The sequence below is a fragment of the Astyanax mexicanus genome, chromosome 17 (genome assembly GCF_023375975.1).
Source record: "Astyanax mexicanus isolate ESR-SI-001 chromosome 17, AstMex3_surface, whole genome shotgun sequence".
NCBI classification, from domain to species: domain Eukaryota; kingdom Metazoa; phylum Chordata; class Actinopteri; order Characiformes; family Acestrorhamphidae; genus Astyanax; species Astyanax mexicanus.
In genome coordinates, this window is record NC_064424.1 from 27,030,625 (window position 1) to 27,045,000 (window position 14,376).

The window sequence follows — 14,376 nt, forward strand, 5'->3', positions numbered from 1 at the left end:
TAAATGCATTTACATACTCACAGCAATGTTACAGAAATGTGGTGGAAAGTCTTCTTTGGACAGTAGAGACTTTTTTGTTATGGGTTGCATGTTTAACTGGTTTATTAGCTGTTATTTCTTGCCCCTTGCTGCTAAGTAGGGACTAACAGTGACGGATGCTGTGGTCTGAGGTGGGAAGTGTGGACTACATTATAGTTTCTGGAGTATTTCAGTTCAGTTTCAGCCTCAGAAGTTCTGACCACAGAATTACACAGGCTGTCTGAGGTAAACTGCATGTTTAAAATCACCACAGCTCTCAGAATATCTCCTCTTCAACAACACTTCATTTAACTATTGCTTTTTGGGTTTTGAAGCACCAATATTTAACCCCATTTTCTCAACTAACTAACTAACTAAATAAATAAAAAACTAACTACCGAAGAGTAGGTTGGTGAGCATCACACACAGAACAGGGGTATTTATTACACAGAGGAATGGCCCTTCATTATATTGACATTATCGATTTATCTTACAATAAACGGACATGACCTCAATAATTCTAATATGTATATATATATACACATATACACACACAAGCAGTATTTTATGTTATGATCAATGCTTCAATAACTACAACTCTATACACACAATGTAGACTGTCGTGCACTAAAAAAAGATTTACAGCTCTGAAAAAAATAAGAGGCCACTTAATAATTATGTTTTTCTTAGATTTTACTAAACTGAAAACCTCTGGAATATAATCAAGAGGAAAATGGATGATCACAAGTCATCCAAAAGCAGTGTGTAAGACTGGTGGAGGAGAACATGTCAAGATGCATGAAAACTGTGATCAAAAACCTGGGTTATTCCACCAAATTCTGAACTCTTAAAACGTATGAATATATAATTATGAACTTGTTTTCTTTGTATTATTTGAGGTCTGAAAGCTCTGCATCTTTTTTGTTATTTCAGCCATTTCTCATTTTCTGCAAATAAATGCTCTAAATGACAATATTTGTATTTGGAATTTGGAAGCAATGCTGTCCATAGTTTATAGAATAAAACCACAATGTTTATTTTACTTAAAGATATACCTATAAATATCAAAATCAGAGAAACTGATTCAGAAACTCAAGTGGTCTCTTAATTTTTTCCAGAGCTGTATCTACCGGACTATGATGAATTAAAAGTTACTTGTCTGTAAAAGTGAGTAACTGCATATTATCATTATGTCAGTGACCTTTAATGGTCTTAAGATGACAATAATATCGTTTAGAGCAATGTACTGTTCACAAAAACATGTTATTGTAAAAAAAATACTGCCTACTTAGCCTACAAATATTTGACAGATCGGGGATTGTGAAATGGGAGAGAAAGAGAGAAAGAGAGTCCCATAGTTTGTGAACCTGTATTAACACTTGCACAGATTAAATGTCTTCAATATCTTTTTTTACTGTGTTCATAAAGTCACTTGATTTTATTTTACAGAGAAAAAAACCTTTATAAACTAACAGAGAAAAACTCTTTTCTTCTCCAAAGTGGTTCATGTTGAAGTGTGTTTGTGGGCTGAGGTGTTTTTGTTTCAGTATCATGCACTGCGTATATGCGAGTGTGTACACGCACCGAGTGTTTCGCAGCTGGTGTTGCGCGAGCACTGGCCGCTGTCTCTCTCCAGGGATGAAAGCTGCTCGTCAGACTTGCTGAGCTTTCCCATGCTGCTACAGGGCGAGAGGCGGGGAGAGTCTCCGCCGTATGATTGGCTGCCGCCAGAAAAACGTCTCTGGAGGAGGTCCACCTCATACTCCTGCTGCTGTTACCACAGAAACCGCATGCAACAACAGCAGCAAACATTAAATACACTGTTTTTACAGGACCAAACGAATGCATTAGAACTACAGAACTTCAAAGAATACAAACTCAACTAAGTAAAGAAAAAAAATACGAAATAAGAAAAAAAATCGATCAAAAAGACCACCAATAAATTTATGATTAAACTGGCCCTTATCAGGACTGCCACAAGAAAAAAAGACCTCTGTTGTACAGGATAAGTTTATCAGAGTTACCAGCCTCAGAAACTGCAAGTTAACAGATCCCCAGATAAGATAAGAGTCACCTAAATGCTTCCTACATGATTCCTTATGTGTTCCTTTATAGTATTTTATATAGTCTGTATTCATTTACAATTTAGGAAAAAATAAAAACAAGAATGAGAAGAGTAAGAAAATGAGAAGAAATAAGAAGGTGTGTCCAATCAAAGTCATTAACAAAAAAAACGAATAGTTTTCTGGAATAATTTGAGAAAAAAAAATCTATTATATCAGAATACATTCAAAAAAGCATACAATTAATCAAGGTTTGGTTTGTTAAAGAAGTGTAATTACTAAAAACTAACGGTTTAGCTTGCCTGTTGTGTAACTGTTACTAATAACATACTAAAGAACTTTGAACTAATTGCATAACAGGGTGGTAACAAGTAAAAATGTAATGATTAGGGCTATTTTGTATTTATCATACAAATAACACCATGCACTACATGATACATTACTGATTTATATACTGTATTTTTACAGTATTAGCATTAGAAGCTAACCACTACTGCTAGTTGTGGTTAGCGGCTAATGCCGCCAGACAGTGCTACATTGAGGAACCCTGTGTGTTCTAGTAAGCCAGGGCGATATTAGCTAGCAGTTTTATCTCACTCAGCTTGTTTAAACACAGACTACAGTCCCATATACTCACTTCGGAACAGCGAAAGAGCTAGCACTTATTGCGGTTAGCGTGTAATGCTAATACTTCTCCAGCAGTTCTAGCCGGGGTTAGCAGCAGGCTACAGCCCAAAATGATTCATCTCTAAATGGCAGAAGAGCTAGCGCTTACCGCGGTTAGTGGCTAATGCTAATACTGCTGGAGAACTAAACTGTAACTCCTTTATAACTCTGCACTTCAGTGGAGTGGCTTTAACGCTCCTGACTGGAAAAATGAGGCGCACATAATAATATTTAATTTGCCCTACAGTACATAAAATATGGTACATTACTGTGATTTATAAACGACTGTTTTAATATACTATATCTACACAGGCTATATCAGAGCTACTAAAGGTGAATTTGCAGGAATGAATGCTGCTATAATTGATGAGGGGTCGTGACTGGGATGGCTGTACCTGTTTATGTGGCAGGTTGAGGCCACAGTTAGTCCGGCTCATGGGCGCTACAATGGCAACTCGTGTGGGAGAGGGTGCAGACTGACGCTTCTTTGGAGGTAAAGCTGGTGGGCTGTGGAAAAGACATTTAGAGGATATATTAAATACATCATGAAGGTGCAACACTAAACACACACAGAGCAGATGTTAGTGATTGGTACTTACACTCACACAAACACAAACATGACACAATTACTTATACACACACAGGCCAGTGTGGGTTTCTGGGAGATTCTCACAAACATTCCACTCCTCTGGACCTCAGCTAGGTAACCAGGGACACGAGGGACTTGACCAATCACAAATTAGGAAAATCAGGAAGTCAGGATTAGAAAGGATGGCACACTCATTGGTCAATCATGCAAATTCGCGACAATCAGGCTCGGTCCCAGATTGGCTGACATTCTGCAATGTGCGCTCAGGCTGAACGCACATCGTCCCGTAATTCGCATGCACCATGGCTTCCTCCAATCAGAAAGGCCGATTTCACTACGAATGCACCCAGAACACCCCATAGTCTGACATACGTTTCCATCACTGTGGCCCTCCACTGCCCGGCAACAGGATCGGAGCACAACTGCATCCTGCTCCTGGCCCAGGACAACCAAACGATGACAGAGTGCAGAGAGAGGAGCAGGATGATCAAACGACCCCCAGGACAAAATAGAAAAAAAAGAGATTGAAGACCAGAGAAAAAATTATGAAGACAGAAAGACAAAACATAATGGCAGCAGACAAAGAGACAGAGAGAGAGAGAGACAGACAAACAGAGAGACATACAGACATACAGTATGACAAACAGAACTGACAGACTGATACTCACACTCCTAAATTAAATATATATAATATATCCAAGCTACTCTCACAAATGTGTTGGTTTTGACTGCTAATTAATTATTTGCAAGCATTCTGCTGCACAGTAGAATAGTGCACCAAAACTTATGTGTTGACTAAATGTAACTGTTGATATTTTAGCTTGAACTTTAAATCTTTTAGTTTAGCACTCCAGGTTTAGCTTTAGGACTCCAGGTTTAGCTTTAGACATGCAGGTTTATGTTTAGACATACAGGTTTAGCCTTAGACTTGCAGGTTTAGGTTTAGGACTCCAGGTTTAGCTTTAGCACTCCAGGTTTAGCTTTAGAACTTTCGGTTTAGCTTTAGCACTCCAGGTTCAGCTTTAGCACCCCATGTACAACTCTAGCTTTAACTTTAGTATGCTAAGTTGCAAAGACTTAAAGAGAGATCGAAGCCATGTAAGAAGTGGAATTGTTCAGGGCTATGCTGACTTAAACCTGACCCATTCTAAATAAAAAAAGAGAGGAATACTGCTGAAATACATAGAAATGTATTAGACTTTGGAAAGATATACCCAATAACAGTCTTACCCTCAACATTTCCTCTTAACAGCCTCACCTTCCACAGTTTCCCTTAACAGCCATGACTTCCAGATTTCCCCTTAACCTTTCCCCAGTTTTATCACATCAAATAGCTTCATTTTCAGGTCTTTAGCTGCTTGGAAGCGCCATGTTCGTAATCTAAGCGGTGGCTATATGACTGGGATAGCTTGAAGAGTAGAAAATATGTATTTTACTATATCCTAATTATTGGCTCTTTAGGATTGGGTAGACTGTCCAGAAGTGTATAATAAAGACTGAACAAGTAAATTATTTAAGTTCTTTCAGTTTAAAAGATGTTTTTTCATAAGTAAGGGTTAATGAAATGTGAAAAATGCAAATGTATAAATTTTATTATTATGTATAATAACAGATTAACATTACATATCTATAAAACATAAATAAAAATAATTTAATAAGCAATACTACAGTTAATTGAAGTGGAAAACCACCACCAGTTTTTCGTCTCCTCACATGACTCGCTAAAGAGTCACCCACAGCTCAACGGTCGAGGCCATGAATCCCTGTCTTTAGTGTTTCACTAAAGACAGGGATTCATGGCCTCGACCGCTGAGCTGTGGGTGACTCTTTAGCGAGTGCTTGATCTGTATTTGTGGGCGAAGCATGGAGAGGTCATTTAAGATGACTGATTCTTCCATTTCTATACAGCATGAATGAGAAACAAACTGCACTCCTGTGCACCTTGTCACCCCGTCATGTTGCATCACACACTGAAAAGCAGTCGTCTCCTCCATACAGACATTCCTCTTTTAAATATGTGTTTCACTACCACATTTCTATTTGCACTGCTATGGAGCAACTCTGAAGGAGAGAGGAAAATAGCACTTCTGCTTTGTTAACCACAGGCAAGAAGGGCAGAGGTGTGTGTGTGTGTGTGTGTGTGTGTGTGGTGATTTCAGTGGGAGAAATGAAATCATATTTATGTTATATATATATAGATCTTGAGAAGCTATTATTAAGTGGAGGGGGAGTTTATCACATTGTCTCATCAACAGGAAACTAAATAACACTGCAGAACAGAGGTGCCCAAACATCACGGTCCAGCTGCCCAACTGCTGTCTGAAGCTTTCAGCTGGACGTGCCTCAGCCTGCTCGCTCTAAATCCACAGCCAGACAAAATACAAATACATTCAACCTGCAAAGAGGCCAGTTCACTTCAATAGGAATGGGCTGCTTCACCAGGCTGATATTGTGTTTAGAAACAATGTAGCTTGTGGCTCACAGTTAGAAAATGCTTAATGGATGTGAAAAAAAAAAACTTGTTTCTTATGGTTTTGAATGAGCAGATTATTGTGGATAAACTCCATAAGGAAAATATTTAATAATTTAATTCAGTGTGAACAGATAGAAAAGAGTGTGGAACAGCATGAATGGAGGAATAATACCCTAAAACAATGAAATACATATGAATAATGAGTTTCTTTGATTTTACCAAATTGAAAACCTCTGGAATATAATCAAAAGGAAGATGGATGATCACAAGCCATCAAACCAAACTGAACTGCTGGAATCTTTGCACCAGAAGAGGCATAATGTTATCCAAAAGCAGTGTGTAAGATTGGTGGAGGAGAACATGCCAAGATGCATGAAAACTGTGCTTAAACCAGGGTTTTGGACTCTTTGGATTATTTGAGGTCTGAAAGCTCTGCATCTTTTTTTGTTATTTCAGCCATTTCTCAATTTCTGCAAATTAATGCTTTAAATGACAATATTTTTACCCAAATTTTGAGAGAAATGTTTCCCGTAGTTTATAGAATAAAACAACAATGTTCATTTTACTCAAACATATAACTATAAACAGCAAAAAAAAAAAAAAAAAAAAAACTAATTTAGAAACTGAAGTGGTCTCTTCAGAGCTGTATATATTTATATACATTTGTAAAATCCTGTTAATAATTAATGGAGACATTAGTTACAAATTGGTAATGATTAATAATGCCTTAACTAGTGTCAATCAATAATTAGTTGAGACATTCTGTCAGAAGTTCTGTTAAATAAAGTACAGAGAGTTCTGATACAGCATGACTGGTGGAAAAAGACTTCAGAACACTGTGAATGAACAGAACATTTTAGAAGAGTTTCAGTGACAGATAGACGTCCAGACAACAAAACAGCTTAAAAATAGACAGAGGACACTCCAGAACATGTGAAAAGGAGAAAATGCCTAGAAAACTGTGACATTTTAATGGAACATTTTATATGGAGGGAAAAGGCACAATAGCTGTGTAAACGGGGAGAGGTTTCTAGGATTATTTTAAAGATGGATAATATTCTAAAACACTGTGACTGAGGAAAATGTTCCAAAAAAGCTCAACATGAGGGAGATCAAGAAAAAAACTTTTTTATTAGCTAATTGAATGTTCTAGAATGTTATCAGTCATTAAAGCAGATCTACAATGTGCTCATCATTTGAAAATAACTTGAATAGATTGAGGAGGCTAAAGAATGGTGTGAATGGTGAGAAGATTCTAGAACTGTTTTAACGAGAGGAAAATCAATTCTAGAATATAATTATAATGCTTACAAAAAAGCAACCCTAGAACAATGTGAACTGGGAAATAATTCTAGAACTGAGCAATAACATCCTAGAGCTGCAGGAACTGAGGAAATAATCTAGAAGCGGGGAATGGAATATCATAAGACAGTATATAGGAGAGAGAATATTCTATATCATACATTCTATTTAATACATAATACTTTAAAATAGTGTGAAAGGAAGAAGATGAAAATGGTATGAAAGCAGAAAACAGAACAGTGTGGAATGGAAAATACATTTAAGAATAGCTTAAATAAAATGAATGTTCTCTATAATAGATACTATGTAGCATAATATTTAAAACTACTGTGAATGGAGGGAGACAGACATACAGCATGAAATATATATATAAATAAATAAATAAATAAATAAATAAAGAATTTTAAATAAACGCTGGATATTAATTTTTACAGACCTCTGTCCCGAATTGTTTTATTTGAGTGAGTAAAGAGCTTCTGTTTATTTACAGTAAGTTTTAAATTTCCAATATTTTGTCTAAGGTTGAAGTTTTCAGTGAAGTTTCTCCAGTACTAAGGCTGGGTGCAGCAGCATTAGCATTAGCTGCTAACCACAGCGCAAGCAGGACGTAAATGCTGCCCGATAACACTAGACCGAGCAACCCTGAGTGTCCGATGCAGCTTGTTTCAATGCGGCAAACACACTCACTACAGTCCAATCTACTTGCCTCTGAACCGCGAAGGAGCTAGTGCTGCAGTTAGCAGCTAATGCTAATGCTGCTGCACCCAGCCTTAGTGCTGGAGAAGCTTCACTGAAAACTCACCCTTATAATGCTGTACTTTAGCGTAGTTGCTTTACTGCTCCTTAATACCTGACTGGTAGAATTCATACATAGGGCGCACCAGATTAAAAGGCACACTGTCAAATTTTGGGAAAATTAAAGAGTTTTAAGTACGCCTTATAGTCCGAAAAATATGGTAAATAGGATGAACATTTCAGGGGCTGAGACCGGGATAACACTTAAGGACAGTGTATACAGAGAGAGAACGTTTTAGAACAGAATGAATAAAGAGTGCAATCTGAAAGCGAATATCTGGGTTTGTTGGCAGATACAGAAGATAGAGTATAGATAAGTAGGCGTTTAAATGAAGGGAAAAAAATGGTTTAACTCCTTAAAGAAAGGTTAAATTGTATGTCCAAATGTTTACAGACACCCGTTTTTAAAATAATGCATTCAGCTACTTTAAGTTGCACCCACTGCTGATGCAGATGTCTAAAAACACGTTCACACACGCGCGCATCAATAGTATAAAACTTTCTGGATCTAAACAACCTACTGGCACCAAGGATATAAATGAATCTCCTAAATTCTCTACATTCTACAATTTCTTCAGCAGACACTACACTCCTCACCTTCTAGTCCACTTAACAGTGTGAGTGTTCCAAATCACAACTACAAGCTACTGTGCCATGTCTGATTACCTTTATCTGAAAGCTGCCAATGTAACAGTGAAGGTTTTAGAACTATTAGAAGACTACTGTACTTCTCACGCTGAGAACTAAAACACCCATCAGCCACACACAAGCTTTCACATTCTCACCTGTGTTCTGCTAACTTCAGTCCAGGGAGCGGAGGCTTGGGTGGAGCCACTTCCTCCTCAGAAATATCAGTCAAGCTGTCTGTGGGCGTGGCGATTGGTGTGGTCTTACTCAGGATTTCCTTCTCCCGCTCTGTTAGAGGCATCTCACATACACTGAGAGTGAGGGAAAAAGAGAATGAGTCAAGAGTGAAAATATGACTGCTAAAATAGGCGGATCAACAGGTTTAAATGCTTTATAAACTGTATTTATAATGTTCAATGATGAAAACATTCATGCAGCGCTAAATAGTGTTCTGAGCATTCTGATAACTCTCAGTTCTAGATGAGAGTTCGGGTGTTTGTGGCCAAATAATTTGCAACCATGTGATATTATTGGTTCAATTATGCATTTTAAAATAGTGCAAGAATTTTAGATGAGGGTTTATAGAGAAACATAGACACGATACCTTTCTGTTTTGGCTGCAGGGATTACTGGCTTGTTGGGGGATGTTGGGGATGGATGCTCCTGCTTCTCTATAGTTAGTTTCACCAACTCCTGTTATGCAAACAATCACACACACACACACAAAATATCTTTATTGAGTTTCCTTTTGTAACATATTATGCAACTATCTCTCCCAAACCACTGTAAATATAAAATAATCCCAACCACATCCAGTTAAGGTGAAATTAAACAAGCACACACACAAGCACAGAAACCTCTCACCTTCACACCGTCCAGCACCGCCTTTATCACCGCGGTAACAGTTGTCACAGTGTCCTTGTCGTCGAGGTCAATGCCTTCCAGCATCACCTGGTCGGACCAGCGAATGAGATTAGCCAAACTCTGATACACTCGGTTATGACAGGAGGCAATGGCCGAGCTACAGAGGAGGAGAGAGAGAGAGAGAGAGAGAGAGAGAGAAAAGAGAGAGAGAGAGAGAGAGAGAGACAGAGAGAGAGACAGAGAGAGCAAAGAGAGAGAGAGAGAGAGAGAGAGAGAGACACAAAGAGACAGATTTTTTTATTTTGACTGCAAAAAAAAAACGCACGTTAGCGCAATAGAGTTCAACAAATGCAATTTTCCACCAACAGAACTCAGACAGAGAGAGAGACAGACATACAGAGATTTTTTAATGCAAAAAAAGCACATTAGACACTTCAAAATACTTCAAGGAGAAAACAACAGTTCAATAAATAGCGCTTTTCCATCAAAAGAACAGAGAGACAGAAATAGAGAGAGACAGAGAGGGACACAGACACAGAGACAGAGAAAGACAGAGAGACACACAGAGAGACAGAAAGAGAGAAAAAGAGGGAGAGAGACAGAAAGATATACAGAGAGAGATAGACATAGAGAGGAGACAGAGAGTTTTTGATGTCAAAAAAAAAAAAAAAACAGCGCTTTTCCACCATTTGGGCTTTTCAGTGAACCAGCCCAGGTTTCCACCAGTTTATTCCATCATTTCAAACTTTAGAAGAAGAAGAAAAAAAAAAGCAGATTCTTTGGCTATGCAAGAAGATGACTGCAGCATCACTGCTTAATTAATCAGCAATCTCAATAAATCACAGGGACAAATCTTAAACAGTAGTGTCGCTTTGAAGCAAATGCCTTAAAATATAAAAAACCTAATTTTGAGCTGTTTTTAGTTACTGTACAGTTATGGTTAAATTATTTTCTAACATTTATACCATCCAACCCGACTGTTGAACATCCCCTCGACAAATGACCACCAACCACTGCCATGATGTACAAGTTTAATACATATTCCACTTCCTACCATCACCCTCAGTTTCAATCAATCCCTCGCTCTTCCAAATAAAATTCCTTTTAGTTAATAAATTAAATGCAACAGCTGAGAGTAGATGGCACTGCGTTTCCTCTTCGAGAGGAAGTGCCTTGTAAGGCATGTTAAATCTGGTACAGAGGGAAGGTTAGTCAGCTGTCTTTTCCGAACTATTGTTAAAAGCACTGACTAAAATGGAAACTCTTTTTTTCAAAAAAAAAAAAAAGAAAAGAAAAGAAAAAAAGATAAAAATCTGTTTTTTTTTAACTCTTCATATCAATATCAGAATTGCATCGCATCGACTGAAATTAAGACATATATATCGTACTATATAGGATTTTTGCCATATTGCTCAGCACTATGTAGCAGGTTATCATCAGTAGTGGCACTAAAATATTTTTATTGTAATTTTAACACACTGTAAGTTCAGGTTATGTCCAAATATTTGATTTTGCATACATCTACTGCAAACGCAGCTTGTCTCTGCCCATCATTTATGCTCTGCTTACACTGCACTGGCACTCAACATCATTGTGTCATTTACATTACATTTTTATATTACATTACATTGCATTACATTTGGGAGACACTTTTGTCCAAAGAGACTTACAGATAATGATGTACATTTAGAAATAGAAGATAAAAACACATTTAAAACAGGGCCTAAAGGAGGGCAAAGGGAAATAGTGGGGTAGAGGAGGAAAGGAAGGGAAGATTGATTTATAGCTTTAGCTAGCTTTAATTTGTAGCTTTAGCTTTAACATTTGTAACAATGTATTTAGAGGAAACGAGGGATTACCCTCATTGATGAGGTGGGATGATTTCTAAAAAAATTAAGTTTCATCACATTTACAAAAAAACTTTAAATTTATCATTCAAAAGACCAAAATTCTGCCTGAAGGCGACAAGTTTTCATGTACGTTATCAACATATCAACTCTAGCTCAGCTATGCAGGCCAGACATTGTATACGGGTTCATCTGTGTGTGTGTGTGTGTGTGTGTGTATTACATTTTCTTCGCTCTGATGAACAGATTAAAGATGAGCAGGTTGTGCATCTCTCAGAGACAAGGCAAAACCAACCCAAAACAAAAGGTATGTTTAGTCTGTCTGTATGATTCCTCATTCTAATGGCAGTCCACTCTGAAACACTTCTTATAACTTCACAATGAATGGACTGAAAAGGATCATATACAGTATGCGCAGTACACACTTTTTCTGCTGAAATAAAGATGTTCTGTCTAATTCTTTTGGGATAATATTTTCAGGGGAATTGTGGACGAAGTGTGAACATCCTGACTTGACTAACACTTCAAAGGTGTCCTTCCACTAAAAAAAAGCTAGTAAAAAAAAAAAAGTGTTTATTTTAAAACATTTCTAACTGTTGTTCATGACGTTGCCTTCTGGTGAGCAGTGCTGTCAGCCAACAGAGGCGATATATTTGCATGTCGAAATGTTCATGAGCAAGAGCCGAAATCCTATCGTTTTACGACCAAATTTAGACATTTTAAAATGAATAAATGAATGAATTAGACCCTTAATAAGCAATATTTCTTGTTATTTAAAAAACGTTTTTTGTAAATATATATTTCATTATATTACTGCACTTCCAAAATGATATTAATTGGTTGCTAAATGTATTAATGGAAACAATATATTTAAAATATTTTTTATTTACTTAAACAAAAATATATTTATATCATTAATAAGGTCTCCGTATATCATTAATAAGATTGCTGTAGCTCAGCGGCAAAATCAACTTGACAACTGACAACTCGACTGAAACTGGTGAAACGTGAGATCAAACAATATTTGTTCTTTAGAACATGGAACCATACAAGCCTACTAAGGAAACTAAGAGGTACTAGGAACCAGGTCTGCTAAATGCAACCAGATCCTCACAGCAATGCTCCAAAATCTAGTAGCAAGTTTTCCCTAAACAGTTTAGACAGTTACTCCAACAAAAGCAGCATAAACTCTTCTTCTTTCAGAAGAAACAGTGAATGAGCAGGTGTCCCCACACTTCCCCACATAGTGAATCATCCTGAAATATATTTCTACTTTTACACTAAACATCAGCTGATTCCAACGTCTTAATATAAGCACTAACCGAGTTCCCATTCTGAGCCCCAATCCAAACTCTGAACCTACACTTTACCTTCACCCTCTAATTAACTGGCTAGAAGCAGGACCATAAACATGCAGACAGTACTCTCAGCTACCACACACTGCCTTACCTATGCTGGATCCTGGCCTCCACCTGTACGAGGGGCAGAATGGCCTCCAACACTTTGCTGGCGGACCCTGGCAACATCTGCAGAACTTTGGTGTCCACCGCCATCTTGTCCACGATGGTTTTAAAATAGCGCAGCGCACTCACCACCTCCTTCTCCTGCTCCTCCAATCGGCTCACCTTCTGTAGGAATAAATGAACAGTAAATAGGGTTGAGTAAAGAGTTGAGGGTGGATGCGTAGTTTGTGTGGAATTGTAAAGTGTAGTGTTGCTACTGTATTTTTCACACTATAAGGCACACTGGATTTTAAGGCGCACTATCAATGTTTAATCTATTTTCATACATAAAGGATTATAGGGCATATTTTATGCAACACTATAAGGAACTTATTAAATTATAAAAAATATATATAAATATAAAAATTATTAAAAAAAAAAGACAAACAAGGGCTGGATGTTAATCTACACACATTTCTCTCCTAAAAAAATTGTTTATTTGGGTGATTAAAGCACTTCCGTTTATTTACAGTAAGCTTAGATTTCCGAATTTCTCCAGCACTAAGGCTGGAGCATTAGCATTAGCAGCTAACTGCTAGCTAACCAGGGAGATATTAGCTAACGGTTCGTCCCACATAGCTTGTTTTACCACAGTAAACGCACAGGCTATGGTCCGATATACTCCCCTCTGAACAAAGAAAGAGCTAGCACAGTTAGCGGCTAATGCTAATGCTGCTCCAACAGTGCTTGCCAGGGTTAGCAGCAGGCTACAGGCTTATAGTACTCATTCTGAATGGCTTAAGAGCTAGCGCTTAGTGGCTAATGCTAATGCTACTACAGTCTCGATGCTTGAGAATTAAACAGAAACTCCTGTATCACGCTGTACTTCAGCAGAGTGGCTTTACTGCTCCTTACAAGCTGACTGATGAAATTCATATATAAGGCGCACCGGCAAAAAGCAAACTGATGATTTTTAGGAAAATGAAAGGATTTTAAGTGCGCCTTACAGTGTAAAAAATACGGTACACGTTGCTTAAAATCAGATGTAGAGTTGTCACTGTTACCCTGTTGACTGGTTTCTCCGTGCTTTTGGCGGGCGGCTCCGGCGTATGCTGCTTGCCCTTCTTGGAAGGCGTTCGCTTGATCTTGGGCGAATGGAACTTATCCATCAGCTTCATGGTGAAGGAGGACAGGTGGGACCTCTGAGAGTCTGAAACCCAAGAGAAAGAGAGAGAGAAAGGGAGAGAGAAAGGGATTACAATGGAGAAAAAACAAGGAGAAGACAGAGGATAAATGGGGCAGAAGGTTAAGACAAGAGTTTTTTTTTGTCAGGTTTTTAGAAAAACCATCTTCTGCTGATGCAGCATATATAGAAACAACTCATACAAACGTCATCTTTCCACACCTCTAAAGCAAACCCCACCCCCACACACGCACACACACACACACACACACACACACACACACACACACACACTCCACCCTTCCTTCTTATGAGTGGATAAAGGAAATGACAAAAGACAGTTTCCTTGCTTTCGTATGTGCTGTGCTGCTCAACCTCTGCTCAGCTCAGCACTACATGCTGTAATCAGCCCTGTTTTGCTGCACATCATCCTCTTAGATAATCAATAGGACATGCTTCTTAACTTGATGTGTGGCAGTCTGCTAAAAGAAAAAAGGGACACAATTT

The 14,376-nt window shown here is 37.9% G+C and overlaps 1 protein-coding gene across 7 annotated transcripts in view; it reads right to left on the reverse strand.

Annotated features, from left to right (window-relative positions):
- The window catches only part of rapgef1b (Rap guanine nucleotide exchange factor (GEF) 1b), a 62,459-nt gene that overhangs the window by 28,206 nt on the left and 19,877 nt on the right, over positions 1-14,376 (reverse strand). For 3 of the 7 annotated variants that reach the window (XM_049466703.1, XM_049466701.1, XM_049466706.1), the window contains exons 2-9: positions 13,751-13,896; positions 12,694-12,872; positions 9,398-9,554; positions 9,138-9,226; positions 8,692-8,844; positions 3,709-3,771; positions 3,143-3,254; positions 1,603-1,789 (exon numbers count right to left, since the gene is read on the reverse strand). In XM_049466703.1, coding sequence (XP_049322660.1) covers positions 1,603-1,789; positions 3,143-3,254; positions 3,709-3,771; positions 8,692-8,844; positions 9,138-9,226; positions 9,398-9,554; positions 12,694-12,872; positions 13,751-13,896 — 1,086 coding nt within the window. The remainder of the gene's footprint in view (positions 1-1,602; positions 1,790-3,142; positions 3,255-3,708; positions 3,772-8,691; positions 8,845-9,137; positions 9,227-9,397; positions 9,555-12,693; positions 12,873-13,750; positions 13,897-14,376) is intronic. The other 4 variants (XM_049466704.1, XM_049466707.1, XM_049466702.1 and 1 more) reach the window with 3 other exon arrangements.